The 15,483-nt window shown below is 42.3% G+C and overlaps 2 protein-coding genes across 8 annotated transcripts in view; one reads left to right on the top strand and one right to left on the bottom strand.

Moving 5' to 3' along the window:
• LOC131691135 (cAMP-dependent protein kinase type II regulatory subunit) overlaps positions 1 to 15,483 on the top strand; it is a 348,167-nt gene that overhangs the window by 58,966 nt on the left and 273,718 nt on the right. The gene's annotated exons all lie outside the window — the stretch shown is intronic.
• LOC131687997 (uncharacterized) lies at positions 13,354 to 15,405 on the bottom strand. Its single transcript, XM_058972121.1, has one exon. The coding sequence runs from the start codon at positions 15,403 to 15,405 to the stop codon at positions 13,354 to 13,356; it is 2,052 nt and encodes a 683-aa protein (XP_058828104.1).

Here is a 15,483-nt window from a genome sequence, read left to right as displayed (position 1 = left end):
TGTGTGGTGGTTGGCTACTCAAGTTTTAGTAGTGTTTGAAGAACTAATGTATGTCTTTCATGTGATGATCACAACTTCAGCTGTATCTTATACCTGTCTAATATATTACGTCTCTCATATATTGTCTTTTATTTCTTCTTTTCGCGTCCTATACTGCTATTCAACACCCGTCTTCAGCTGGGTCAGCAAAGATGGTGATATTGAACGTCTTAACACTCACACATTCTCAAACGCGGTCTCAAGCGGGAATCTGCAAAAAGGGCCTCGCGCACGCGATTACGAATCGGTCACGTCCGGAAGCCTGTGCTTGATCCTAGAAGCCTCCCTAGTAACAATTTAGGTTTTATGGCACTCATAAAATGTAGATTGCACTTGTAGCGTGCTATAAAACTTCAATTATTACTTGGGCTGAGTCCATGCCTTCAGCTGGACCAATTAAGAAAATACGCTCATACCTATTAGACAACGCGCCTCATTGCGGCATGCCAAAGTTTTAGCTGCGCACCGAAGATTTGATATCAGACTCACGGTTCGCGCGACCATTCAAGAACACACGCAAATATGTTACAAAATCACGTCAGCGTACAAGCGTTAGACCCCCTCGCGATTTTCCAAGCAATCTACGCCCACGAACTCGCAAACATGATTACACCCCGGTGATATGGTGAACGTCTCAGCACATAAACTTACCAACGCGTTCTCAAGCGTTAACCTACAAACTCTCGCGCTCGCGCCATCATGAATCGGGATCGTCCGGAAGTCTATCCTCAGTACCAACAGTCTAGGTCCATATTAATTAATAAAAAAAATATTGAAAAAATAAGAAAAAATAGCTCCCATATCCACTAGACAAAACGTTCCATGGCGACATGACCGGGAACTCTAGTGATATGGGTACACCAAAAACTAAATAGCAGAAAGACGGTCCGCGAATATGTAAATGGCCGCAGGGAGTTTATACCTGCGAAATCACATACACGCGACAAACACGTCAACATACGAACGTTTAAGCCCTTCGCGATCATCTACGCACACCTATGCTCGCGATCGCGCAAACTTGATAAAACACCGTTAATTATGTGAACGTTTTAGTACTTACGAAAATACAAACACGGTCTCAAACGCGCGCGATCATGAATCGGTCACGTCCGGAAATATTTAGCCTTCATTCTAGCAACTTAGGTCCATACATTCAGTTGGCCCAATCAAAAAAATAAAGCTCATATCCACTAGACCACACGTTCTACGGCGACATAACTGGGAACTCTAGTGATATGGAAGAACCCACTTTCTTCTAGAATCTAAGCTGTGCACGAAAAAGTAAGTATCAGATTCATGGTCCGCACGCGATCATTCTAGAACACACGCGAATATGCGAATAGCACACGGTTATAAAATATAATTTATACACGCGAAGTTACATACACATTAGCACACACGACATACAAACGCACACGCGATCTAACACGTTAACGTATAAATACTCGAGCCCTTCGCGATGATACACGCTATCGCGAGTCCCTGCGCCCGCACATACCTGAACCGTACAATGAATATCACATTCAGAATCACGGCCCGCTACAATTGGCCTAAAGCAGTGCTTTATTGGGCGCCATTCGCCTGCAAATTGTAGTATGTGACTCTGACGGGGCGCCCTTCCGAGAACCTAGCTCTACAACTCCAATAGGACAAGTCTCAAAAAAAATTTTTTTTCAATATGATACGCAGGTCGCCTACGTCTTGTACCTTTCCATGTTATGGGAATATTTAAAAAAAAAAATGCTACGATTTTCGATAAAATTAAAAACGGTTGCGTATATTATGTTCTTTTGTTTCGATTAACCTAATGGTCATTCGCGTCTTTATAGTTTTTTGGATAGGGGAATCCGGGGCTATTAAGATAGTGGGGGTAATTCGGACCCCCTCGATTTCTCAGAAAATCGTAAGACTTTCTGACTGTCGTACATATTCGTGGAACCGCTATTCAAAAACATTAATTTTGACAGCAGAATCTAATTATTTGTTGTGTTTAGAAAGGCGATACAACGTGTTTCATTTTTTTGCCATCCTCAAAACAAAAATCACTATAATGCAAAAACCGTTATTAAAGCAACAAACAAAATTAAAAAAAAATGAAAGGTATGTATTTAAGAAAGCTTGAGGCTCTTATTCTATGGAATGATTTTTGTTTGGTTGAAAACACAGATATTTTCAATACGCTAATCACTTTTGTGCGAAATTAGCGCACTATTCGGATCCCCTATTCTATCAAACACTGTTCAGCGGCTTCGCAGGCGATTGCACACGGCATAGCAAAGAAAATACATGATGCGCCAATCGACAGCTGTGACTAACCAAATAAAGTTTTTGTATCGGATTTTTTTTCTTAAGGAGTTTCTCTAATAAATATTTCATAGGTAAATATAGTTACATTGTAAAAAAACTAAAAAAAAAATTGACGGTCTGAATTGCCCCGTAGGGAGGTCCGAATTACCCCTAAATTGTAAAAGGAAGGAAAAACGTAGAGTTTTGCAAATCGCCACCTAGCGCTGCCATGGAGTGGTGCAAGTGAATTTTTATGGCACCAAAATGTAGCTTAGGTTTCAAACTAACATTTAGGATTTTTGACCGATTAATTTTTTCACATCTATCCACCTAAAAGGGCGATTTGCTTAGGTAGGTCCGAGCAGCCCCGGGTTCCCCTACTCTTTTGAAAAAAAATGAGGAGTAGTTATAAGGCAGTAACCAACGTACTTTAAAAGTTTCATAAAATTTTCGCTGTTTGATCTGGAATTTCTCAGGACACAAACTTTAGCATAGTTATCGTTATTGGTATTGTTGTCCTCGACTTCTACTGTGAAAAGGGTCTATCTAAACAACTCAACAATAATTTAAGAGTCCTCCAGAAGTAAACAAACGAAAAATAACCAATATATCAAACGTGTAGATTTCTGATAAATGATATATACTTAAGCTAAACAGCTGAGTTTATGAAAAACTTCTCGTAACGACAGGAAAAAAAATGTTAGTCATTAGATCCCCTCATCCAACATCCACAACGGCACCTAGCACGTTTTCCCAGCATCGTTCACTAGCAACAGTCCCGTGCAAATGGTGATGATTATGTTGTGAAGACTTTCTGAATAAAAAGCCGGTGGCGGGGTGAATTCATCTTCCTGTCCAGCAACAGGGTCCAGAAAGGTTCAAGACGCACGAAGTGCAAAAAGTCCCATTCATCATGCTGTTGGGGGACTATCTGTCGACTTGTCCTGTTGAGTTAATTTACACTTGCCATTTTACCTTGCCTTTCTATCTTCGTTCGTTTATGCTATCGCAACAGATGTCAAGCTCGTTTGATCCTTGTTCGATTCAGTTGGTAAATAAAGAAATTGATTGATTTCTGTTGTCTGCCGGATATCGCCGGGAGGAAGTTTACCAGCTAGTTTTTGATATTGGACGCCTGTTTCCATTTAGTTGGATTTAAAAAATATCTAGTATTTTAAGGTATTTTGAGTATAGACTGATGGGATAACGATAAATAAAACATCTAATTTACACAATTAAAACTATAGTTGCTTCTTGTGAAATCAATATATTTTTTCTATCCGCACTAACATCAAGAATTAATGGATTTTGAATTCCCACCAAGTTGGGTTTGGGTCCATAGCGATCTACTTGTTGTATGATGAGATGATGGAATTTGAAATTTACATGTTGCCATATATACTATGGAACATGACGAGTAGTTTCCTTTACTGTCAAGTGATCCACTCAGTTATACTGCCTATGGTTGAAGGTTCATCTCATACCAGTTTAGATTTAGTTGCGTTTATTGTTTATTTCTACCTATCAACATTTAACTGGTAAGTGATCGATCAAGAATCACGACAGACCACTATTTGCCTCAAAGCACATAATTATGTTCGCTGCCAAGAATGTAAAGCTAATTAACGTGGAAAAAATCCTCTGGGCTTTGCTTGATTTGGGTCACCAACTCCGTGGTCACTTTTTTCTGTTATAGCTATTGATGGTCGAATATAAACAACAAAAAATAACCTTCCAGAATCACAGCCGGTTTTTCGATATACATATGCATAAAATGTTCGAAGCCATGGGAGAGCTGACCTAGGAACTGAACCATTACTATTTATCGACTACACAGTTACCGCACCTACCCAGAAGATGCCAATCATTAGATCGCAAGGACGAAGACGTAAAAACTGGCTTGTGACCGATCGGCGAACTGCGGTGCTCGTAAAGGGATTGTTTAGTACGTTATAGTGACTGTATCTGGAAGATTTAAGGGTTTGTGTGTGCTTTGCTGGGTCGCAAATGTTGTTTATTTATGTTTTGCATATTGCGAACTTAGATAAAATTTCCGTAAAATTTCTGGAAGGTAAAAGAACTAAAACTAATGACATTTTCGTGTGTGATATTGCACTACACTGGTGTAGTCGGTGTTACACTCATTTAAACTTGAGTGTAATCAGTCTATCTCCTTTGTACACTACATCGATACAGTACCGTGAACAAAACGAAAACGTTTTAAAATCATGATTCTCAACAGTGCGCTTTGTCTTTCCGTTAATCTATACTGGTGATTGGAGCATTCAGTTAACTTTCTCTCTTTATTTCGATTATTTCGTATGTCCCTTCAGATTGCCCGTGAAAAATTCTACGTGCCTGGATATTTGCTCTATTCCGTTGTCTCCCTATCTCGGTATACCTAGCTTGAAGTTTGCCTGCAATTTTCTTTCTCTATGTCGATGTTGTTTTTTTTCTATCGGGACATCAGAAAGTAGATACATAGCGAAATAAAGGTTGACGATTGGGGGTTTTAGTCCGATAACTGGGATACAAACATCGTATTAAAGCTTGTGTTTGGCTTATTACTCTAGATGTTATATAACTTAACCGTTAAAATGTTATTCCGATTGCTACTGTACACTTTGAGGTTAACGCGTTATTTTTTTTAGAAAATTTCGCTCTGCAGCGGAATATAGAAAACTATTTCGTTTACAGCTTCTTTTAAAAATTGATATTAACCCATTCATGCCCATGTTGTTTGTGGACAACAACGTTTTTAAACAGCTATAACTTTTGAATGAGGCAAGATTTGCTCACAAAAACAAGTAAAGCTTATAAATTGCCTTTCATTTGAGTATTAACAGTTCCAAGGATCAGCTCTAGAAATGAAGTTATTGCAATTATTCTGATTGAATTCCGATGGAGCAGTGCTGCCAGGGACTATTTGCGTTGATGTCAGAAAATGATTTTTTCATATATCTTCGTTTTGTTGCAATATTATTGAAAACTGATAAAAGTTATCAATTTAGGCTTTTAGCTACGTTTTCCACCCAAGTGGACTATTGTAAATATTCTAGGAGAATTGTATTAAGCATTGGAAGGTAAAAATTGAGCAGCTTTTAGCACTGCGAGGGATGCACCTATCTTTATGAAAGAAGGCTTTTCGTGTTTCTTGATCCTACCGTTTTCAAGGGAAATAGTTTTGAAACCCTAGGTGTACTAGAAACAAGGTGGGTATGAAAGGGTTAAATTTCTTGATTTTGGAGTTGATGTTGAGAAAGCACCTCCTAGGGAAATATAATATTTTAGCTACAGAACGATTGTCTAATAAATGAAATTCCTAGGCTTCGGTGATAAGCCTATGGGCGCGTACTCTTGGGTGGCGGATAAGAGTGGGAGATCCGTGCGAGTGCTGATTCTTTGATCTCTGAATTTCATGACTCATAATCATTAGATCGAGTGTTTACGGACAAGTGGTATGGGTGTTTCTGATTTGGATGGGGAGACATATTGGTTCAGCTGGTCGAAGTCTCATTTGTTCATGGGCACAGTGATCGATTCATTCGATTGGGATCAATGAACTGTCATCTATAAAGGATGATCAGACTAAAGGTGGGTGTTTTTATTTTTTAATTCGCTCGAACTTTCGTTCTGTCTCGTGAAGATGGTGAGTAACACTCGTCTATTACGAATCGTATTAGCTGTTTTCAGAAACAGGGACGACAATCTCTTACAGATGGAACCTCTTCCTTAATCATACTGTTCAGCCACTAGTTAATGCTCAACAAACTCAACATAATAAACTGAAACACGTAGTTGTGGAAAATCTCTATATTCTTCCACTTTTTAACTGCAAACTAAAAATAATCTATATTTGTGTTCTACTTCCATCTATCTTTGCTTGAATTATTTTTCTTTTATTACTAAATCTTAAATCAGATTCATACTAACACTTACTAACACAATAAATTGCATATTCTCTCATATACACTCGCAATCTCTCCCTTTCTAAACGTTCAATCGATCGTGACCTTTGTGATAACACAAACCTAGTCACAAACGCGAACATACAATTGCAATCATCTACACATCCTTGCGCCCGCGATCTTGCCAACATTACAACACCGCGGTAATTAAGTGAATGTTTTAGCACTTATAAATTTACAAACGCGGTCTCAAGCATTAACCCACCGCTCGCGCTATCATGATTCAGAAGTTGGGATTGCTTATCGTGAGTTTGAAGAGAAGTCGGATTCTAGAAAGGTTTTTTGGAAACCGAATACGCCCGACTCAACAACAATGACTGTTTGGACCTAGGGGTGGCCCTTGGTGTAGAAAATTTGCAGCTTGCTGTTGGTGGCTGGCTATGTTTACACTTTTTTTTTTTTTATTCATTTCGTTTATTTGATAGGCACAAATGCGTTAGCTTGGCGGTGCCAAATTCTTTTGTTTTTACATTTTGGATATTTTAAAACTAGGAGGTTACAATGGCGAAATATTTTTTTTTTAAAAGAAAAATTTTACAGCTATCTTAAGACTAGAAATAAGATTCTATATACAAGAGAGGGAGCAAAAGATTTTTTTTTATGAAAAATTTTAAAACAAGGAATTCAATAGTAATAGTTTTTTAGGAAATATTTACAGTTATCTTAAAACTAACAATATAGTTTGGTACACAAAAGGGGGAACAAATGTTTATGAGAAAATTCACCGGTGTTTTAAAACTAGGGATACAATTCTATTTACAAGATGGGGGACAATAGTTTTAACAAAGAGGTAAAATTACAACTATCTTAAAACTAGGAATACAGAATACAAATTTGAACTTTTTTAGCGGAGACTTATGCTTGATCAAGATATTCAGAGGGGGCTGTAGAAGCAGTTGTATCAAGGACAGGGGAGAGAAAGCGTAGATGGTGACCGGGAGAGAAGAGCAAAACTTGCAACTTTCGGGCAAACGGGAGATCAGCGAGACAAATTAGCGCCTCAGTCTAGTAGGTCGGATTGGCGGATGGTATTCTTCGGACCCGCGGGGAATCCTTCAAAAGTCATCGGACCTCGAGTCGCTCTCGCTTCAGTTTCCGTAGTGGTAAGTGCGACGGCGGTTACATAGTTGCAGTCTGGAGCTGATCGGTCCCAAAAGGCAGGAGAAAACTTCTAAAACGAGAAATAAAAAGAGAGGGGCTAAATTGGGATATTTATCGTTTTTATGAAAGTATAAATAAGGGACATATAGGGGAAATCACGATTTGCCAGCATATCTCGGACTGGGACATTGGGTGGTCTACCTCGGGCCCGAAGGGAATCCTTTAACTGAGACCTGGCGTCCAAATACCCGGCGCATACCCAGACAACGTGCTCGATGTCGTGATAGCCCTCGTCACAAGCGCACAGACTACTCTCCGCAAGCCCAATACGCCGCAAATGCGCATCCAAGGTGTAGTGGTTGGACATAAGTCGGGACATTACACGAATAAAATCCCGACCCACATCCATCCCCCTGAACCAAGGCTTCGTTGATACCTTTGGGATAATGGAATGTAGCCATCGTCCAAGTTCACCATTGCTCCACGAGGTTTGCCAACTGCTGAGTGTCCTCTGACGACAAATACTAAAAAATTCGTTGAAGCAGATTGGTCTTTCATATATGTCACCATTTAAAGCGCCCACCTTTGCTAATGAGTCGGCCTTTTCATTGCCCGGAATAGAGCAATGAGAGGGGACCCAAACAAAGGTAATTTGATAAGATTTTTCAGATAACGTACACAAGGACTCCCGTATCTTCCCCAGGAAATATGGGAATTGCTTTTTGGGCTTCATCGCACGAAGAGCCTCGATGGAGCTGAGGCTGTCCGAAATGATGAAGTAGTGATCTGTGGGCAGAGTGTCGATGATCCCAAGGGTGTACTGAATTGCAGCTAACTCTGCGACGTAAACTGAAGCGGGATCATTGAGCTTGAATGAAGCGGTGATAGTATTGTTGAAGATACCGAAGCCAGTGGACCCATCGAGATTTGATCCGTCAGTGTAAAACATTTTGTCGCAGTCGACTTCTCGGAATTTATTATAAAATATATTGGGGATCACCTGCGGGCGTATATGGTCCGGGATTCCACGAATCTCTTCCTTCATGGATGTGTCGAAGAATACAGTAGAATCAGAAGTATCTAGGAAACGGACACGGTTGGGATTGTACGAAGAAGGATTGATGCTCTGTGCCATGTAGTCGAAGTACAAGGCCATAAATCGGGTTTGAGAATTAAGCTCGACGAGCCTCTCGAAGTTTTCAATCACCAGCGGGTTCAGAATGTCGCATCGGATGAGCAATCGATATGAGAGTTCCCAAAATCGATTTTTTAGCGGAAGAACGCCCGCCAGCACTTCGAGACTCATCGTATGGGTCGAGTGCATGCAACCCAAGGCAATGCGCAAGCAACGATACTGGATTCTCTCCAGTTTGATGAAGTGTATGTTCGCAGCGGAGCGGAAACTGAAACACCCGTACTCCATCACCGACAATATCGTTGTTTGGTATAACCTGATCAGGTCTCCTGGGTGGGCACCCCACCATGTTCCAGTTATTGTTCGGAGAAAATTGATCCTTTGTTGGCATTTCTGTTTCAGATACCTAATGTGACATCCCCAGGTACCTTTAGAGTCGAACCATACCCCGAGATATTTAAATGTGAAAACCTGATTGATCGTTACACCCATTAATAGAAGCTGGAGTTGCGCCGGCTCACGCTTCCTAGAAAAAACAACCAACTCAGTTTTCTCCGTGGAGAACTCAATACCCAGCTGAAGAGCCCAAGCAGACAAATTGTCCAAGGTATTTTGTAATGGTCCTTGCAAGTCGGCAGCTTTGGGCCCTGTGACAGAGACCACGCCGTCGTCTGCAAGTTGCCTTAGCGTGCATAAATTGGCAAGACAATCGTCAATGTCATTCACGTAGAAATTGTAGAGCAGGGGACTTAGACATGAGCCCTGGGGAAGACCCATGTAGCTAAATCGCAATGTTGTTAAATCGCCATGCGAAAAGTGCATGTGCTTTTCAGACAACAGGTTTAGCAAAAAGTTATTTAAAATTGGCGAAAGACCATGCTGGTGCAGCTTCTCTGACAGAATGTTGATAGAAACTGAGTCAAAAGCCCCCTTAATATCCAAGAAGACTGATGCCATCTGCTCTTTGTTAGCATAGGCCATTTGGATTTCTGTAGAAAGTAACGCAAGGCAATCGTTCGTCCCTTTGCCTTTGCGGAAGCCAAATTGTGTATCTGACAGTAAGCCATTTGCTTCAACCCAATTGTCGAGGCGAAACAAGATCATTTTCTCGAATAACTTCCGAATACAGGACAGCATTGCAATCGGCCGATACGAGTTGTGGTCGGAGGCTGGTTTTCCTGGTTTTTGGATGGCGATGACCTTCACTTGCCTCCATTCATAAGGGACAATGTTACCCTCAAGAAACTTGTTAAATAAATTCAACAAGCGCCTTTTTGCAGTGTCAGGCAGATTCTTCAGCAAGTTGAATTTAATTCTGTCTAACCCTGGGGCGTTATTGTTGCACGATAAGAGAGCAAGTGAGAACTCCACCATCGAAAACGGTGTTTCGTTCGCGGTATCGGGAGGAGACGCGGCGCGGCACGTTTTCTGTACCGGGACAGAGTCCGGACAGATCTTCTTGGCGAAAGCGAATATCCAACGGTTTGAATATTCCACGTTCTCGTTGGTACTATTACGGTTACGCATACGTCGAGCCGTACCCCAAAGAGTGCTCATCGCTGTTTCTCTCGTTAACCCGTCGACGAACCGGCGCCAATAACTGCGTTTTTTGGCTTTCATTAGACTCTTCATTCGCCTTTCTAACGACGCGTACTGTAGATAGCTAGCGGGTAACCCGTCTTCCCGGAAGGCCTTATATGCAGTGGACTTTTCCGCGTACAGCTCTGAGCACTCTTTATCCCACCACAGGGTGGGAGACCGTCCATGGGTATTCGCGCTGGGTACTGGTCTAGTCTGAGCTTGATTCGCACTGTCGAGAATCAAGCCAGCCAAAAACCTGTACTCTTCCTCCGGAGGAAGTTCTTGAGTGGATTCGATTTTAACGGATATCGCGGTCGCGTAACTCTTCCAATCAATGTTCCGTGTGAGGTCATACGAGACATTGATTGTTTCCGATGGTCTTGAACCGTTAGCAATTGAAATCACGATAGGCAAATGATCGCTACCGTGGGGATCAGGGATCACCTTCCACATGCAATCTAACTGTAGCGATGTCGAGCAAAGCGACAAATCCAACGCACTTGCGCGTGCTGGTGGTGTAGGAATCCGCGTTATTTCTCCCGTGTTTAAGATGGTCATGTTGAAATTATCGCAAAGATCTTGGATTAATGTTGATCTATTATCATCATGAAGACAGCCCCATACCGTACCGTGCGAGTTAAAGTCTCCCAGAACTAGCCGCGGTGCCGGTAAGGATTCCGTGATATTACAAAGCGTTCGGTGCCCTACCGAGGCTCTAGGAGGAATGTAGATGGAAGCAATGCAAAGGTCTTTACCTTTGATTAGAACTTGACAAGCGACAATTTCAATGCCTGGTGTCGAAGGGAGGTTAATTCGGTTGAAAGAATAGCACTTTTTGATCCCCAAAAGTACTCCTCCATAAGGGTTTTCTCGATCCAGACGGATTATATTAAAGTCGTGGAAGTTGAGATTTATATCGGAAGTTAACCAAGTTTCACATAATGCGAAAACATCACATTTTAAACTGTTTAGTAAGAATTTGAAGGAATCGATTTTCGGGAGGATACTTCTGCAATTCCACTGTAGGACAGTGATCGAATCAGTGACCTCGTTTGATGACTTAGCCATCGAAGGATACGATCGCTGCAAGGAGGGGCCATTTAGCAGTCAACTGTTTCAAAAATGTTTGCACCATAGGGAGAAAATGTATCAGAATGCTTTTAAGAGGATCAGTAACATTGAAAGCTGTGAAAATTAAGTCCACTATGTCAGAAAATTTCATTAGTCCGCTACTGGACTGAGTATTTGTTTGAAAAAAGGGAACACTTGGGGTTTTTGGTGTCCCTGGAAGTGGTGGATACTCCTTGTTAGAATTAAAATTTCCAAGTCCTGGAGCAAATTGCTTCGGCTTTAGTGCATCACTTCCGTTGGATTTATTGATTGTAGTTGGCGCACTCTGAGTGGACGACACCTTGGCACCCTTACGAGGCAATCTAGGGGAAGCTTGATTTTTCCTCTTCCTGGACTCCCCTGGGTTAACCAAAGATGTTCCCTCTTGTAGGTCGTCAGATTCTTGCTCAACGCCAGCCAAAAGAGCAAAGGAATTTTCGGAAGAGACAGATGGCGAAGCATTCTTAAGAATTTCTGCATAAGAGCGCTTCGAGCGTTCCTTAAGGGAGCGCTTAATTTTATCCCCGCGCTGTTTGTACGCGGGGCATGATTTAAGATCATGCGGAAGGCCCCCGCAGTAAATACACTTCTCAGTTTCTCCACTGCAAGAGTCATCCTCATGTTCTCCCTCGCATTTGCCGCACCTTTTCTTATTGCCACAATAGGTGGCTGTGTGGCCCAGCTGCTTGCAATTGCTGCAGTTCATTACCCGCGGTACAAACAGGCGAACCGGTAGACGAACCTTATCCAGGAGGACATAGTTGGGGAGGGAAGACCCGGAGAAAGTCACCCGAATCGAGTCTGACAATGAATAAGTTGTCTTATTATTCTCAGTTTTTGCTGAATACAATTGCTTGCATTCCAGAATCTTCACATGTTCAAGTGAGGGGTCCTTAAAGCAACCAACTCCATACTTCAACACGTCTTCGCACTTCAAACCCGGTTCGGCAACGACCCCGTCGATCTCCACTGCCAAACAAGGTATATACACCTTAAATTGCTTTGTAAAGCGCTCGCTGCGAGCAATCTGGTTTGCCTGGTCGAGGTCATTCACTAATATGCGTATCTTATTAGCTCTAACACGTGTTATCTGAGCTACGGCCGGGTAGTTAGCAGTCAGCTCCCGTGAGATCTCTAAAATATTAAGCGATTTCGTAATGGGCCGGAAATAGACCACCCAGGGCCCAGTTGAACTGGGTGGGTATGTTTTAATACGAGGAGGACTGGGGGAATCAGGGGAGGGAGTAATTTCGGGTTTATCCGGTATATCCATGGGAATATCATTCCCATCCAATGTTACTTCGCCCTCGGCCATTTAGGCACGAGGATAGCACGTGGTGTAAACGAGAGATGAAACTTATATTCAGGGGAAAGGGATCTAAGAAGTAGCGACAGATCGGGGGAAAGGGAAATGAGAAAAAAAAGATACTTAGCTTATATAGCGGCTTGTCCGGTTATTGAACTATTCACTTCACCAACCTAGGCACCGGCGAACAAAGCCTGCCGCAAACAATGACTGGCCTTCACAATGTATATATTTATATTGATCTACTCTATGCACAGCACAAGAAAACGATCTGCTTCGATCGAGAGTTCAGACGATTGTGTATGTTTACACTTGTCCGCAGACAAATCACACTCTTGGATGGACCACTCAAAACAAACCGCAAACAACTTATGTGGACTGTATTTTGGAAAACCACTTGCTACTGGATGTGATTAATCAGAATGGAAAGCACTGTTTTACACTTCACATTTTACTCTTTTATTTTCACTCTTCACTTGTACTTCACACTTGTTGAAATAAAACTGATTGCTGCGATGCGCAGAACGCGCGTATTTATATTACACGCCACACGTTCTAGAAACGCGTGGCTCATCCGCGATGCTAGTCGATGCCATGTCACACATCAATTGTTCTTCGTCTCCTTTCCGCATCGGGCGATTGTATATTTGACTCATTCACGCTTGTTGAGAATGATGTATTGCCGCGCGTATCGCTGCTGCTGCTATTGTTGTTGCTACTGCTGTGTGTGAGATGATCGTGCGCGAAAGGAATATTTGGCGTTCATTCGAGAATGTTCTTGCTAGTTGGAGATGTTGCTCGATAATAATGAAATGGTGTGGACAATTTTATTTGGCAGTGATTAGCGTTGAACAGAGGCGCGAACATACTCCCCCGGGCTGGGATGGATTCCCAGAATTATTAGGATGTTCATACTTAGAAAACCGGTTGTCCTCAATCGGAAGGATTGATAGCTTCGAGCTGGGGTGTCTCACATATGAATTTCCTATATCTCCAGCGACTACCCATCCGAAATGAGTCTCTCGAAGATCCGGAAAGTCATCAGCCATTTGGAAGAATCCCGATTTTAGCAAACGGAAGAACTTGGATACACCGATGAGTATGTCAACATGGTTGGGCGTATGGAACTGCGGATCCGCCATTTTAAAACCTGCTGGTATCGGCCAATTGGATATATCGATCTTTGTTGAGGGAATCACTTCCGTTACTTTGGAAACGACCAAGCATTCTATCTCCATGCTAAAATTGCTGATTCTGGATCGAACTTCTGCAAGGATGATGTCTTTAGCATACGTTTTTGATTCTCCAATGCCAGTAATAGGGATGCATACTGGTTTTCTTTCCAGACCTAAACGGTTCGCCATTGATTCAGAAATTAGGTTTACCGTGGAACCGTTGTCCAGCAAGGCGCGGCAAGAAATAACTCCTCCTTTGCGATCTCGCACATTGACGACGGCCGTAAGAAGCATAGGAGTTTTCTGTAACTGGGAGCGGTTGTGCGAAGATGGCTCATTACCAAATCGTTCACTGTTGATCGATTCACGTGCTATCGACGAATTTGTTGGTTGACTCATAAAACTTCCCTGTGACGCAACATTCTGCAACGGAGTTTCATAGTGCAACATGGTATGGTGTTTCTTTTGGCATTTGAAACATGACTTAGTGGAGTGGCATTGTATCGATCGGTGTCCAACTCGGAGGCAGTTAAAACAAATATTTTTCCTCCTCACCATTGCGAAACGCTGGCTGATCGATAACTTTCTGAATGTCGGACACTTGAAGTTAAAATGATTGCACTCACAGAAGTCACACCGAGATCCTTGTTTTGGCTGTGTTGTAGCTGTGTAGGCTCTATGGAATGATGTCTTGGTGGTTTGTGGTACGGGATTGACATGCTGTGGCTTGATGGAAAATTCGTTGCGTTGTGGTTGGTTTTGGCATCGCTCTAGTACGTAGACACGGTGTTTCAGGAAAGCAATGGTTTCGTCGTAGCTGGGCATATCTCCTCGCTTGATTGTGGACTCCCAAAGCATCTTAGTTTCGTCATCTAGCGCTCTAGCCAGTATGTAAATCAGCATCTGCTCTGAAACTCCAGTGAAATCCTGGCCAAGAAATTTGAGGTTCTCCACATGGCTGATGAAAGACTCGACGAGCGTTCGCAATTCATCGTAGCTCCCCTTGGACAACTTCTTCGTGTTAATGAGACCTCCAATGTGTAGATGAACTATGCGTCTTTTATCTTCGAAGCGTTCCTCGAGCAGCTGCCATGCCCGCTCATAGTTTCCATCGCTGATAGTTTTTGCGTCTATTATACCTGCTGCATCTTCGATGAGTGATTTTTCAAGATGATACAGTTTGATGCGGTTGGATTCGTTGGATTGATCCACCACATCCCGGAACATCACCTTAAATTTTTCCCAGTGCTCATACCTGCCATCAAATGTAGGAATTGCACGAGGAAGAGACTGTTGGACTAGCAACGGTGGTTGGGTTGCTGGTGGATGCGGCTGCTGAGTTGTTGGTGGGGCGAAATTCTGGAGCCAGGATTCCAGAAAAATTGATACTTCTTCATGAAGATCGACGAACTGCATGAAACACTCATCTTGTTCATCACGTTCACTTGTTGGGATTTGGGCTACGATCTCTTGGTGATGCTTAGTGAACTCGACATATGCACCTTCAACACTTTTCTGGTACACTTTTATCTGAGCTGGTGTTAGCTCTGTTTGCTCGGTTTCAGCTTTCTGCAGGATGTTTCTGATTCTGCTGATGATCCGTTGCGCCATTCCACGGTTGTGGATCAACGCATTCACAGGTTGTTCTTCGGCCTTTTCACCTTCCGATGGGGTAGCCTTCTTTGCTGGCGTTCTTTTCGTCATTTTGCACTTTTTCACTCACTAATCACATCAGAAGTCACGGTGGCAACAGGAACGATGGACCTAATATCCGGTTCGAAG

Source organism: Topomyia yanbarensis, chromosome 3 (assembly GCF_030247195.1).
Source record: "Topomyia yanbarensis strain Yona2022 chromosome 3, ASM3024719v1, whole genome shotgun sequence".
NCBI lineage: Eukaryota > Metazoa > Arthropoda > Insecta > Diptera > Culicidae > Topomyia > Topomyia yanbarensis.
The sequence above is the reverse complement of the archived record's forward strand: the minus strand, read 5'-3'. Positions and strand labels throughout refer to the sequence as shown.

Coding starts and splice junctions, on each gene's coding strand:
- LOC131687997 (XM_058972121.1), bottom strand. CDS start 15,405: ATGACGAAAAGAACGCCAGCAAAGAAGGCTACCCCATCGGAAGGTGAA.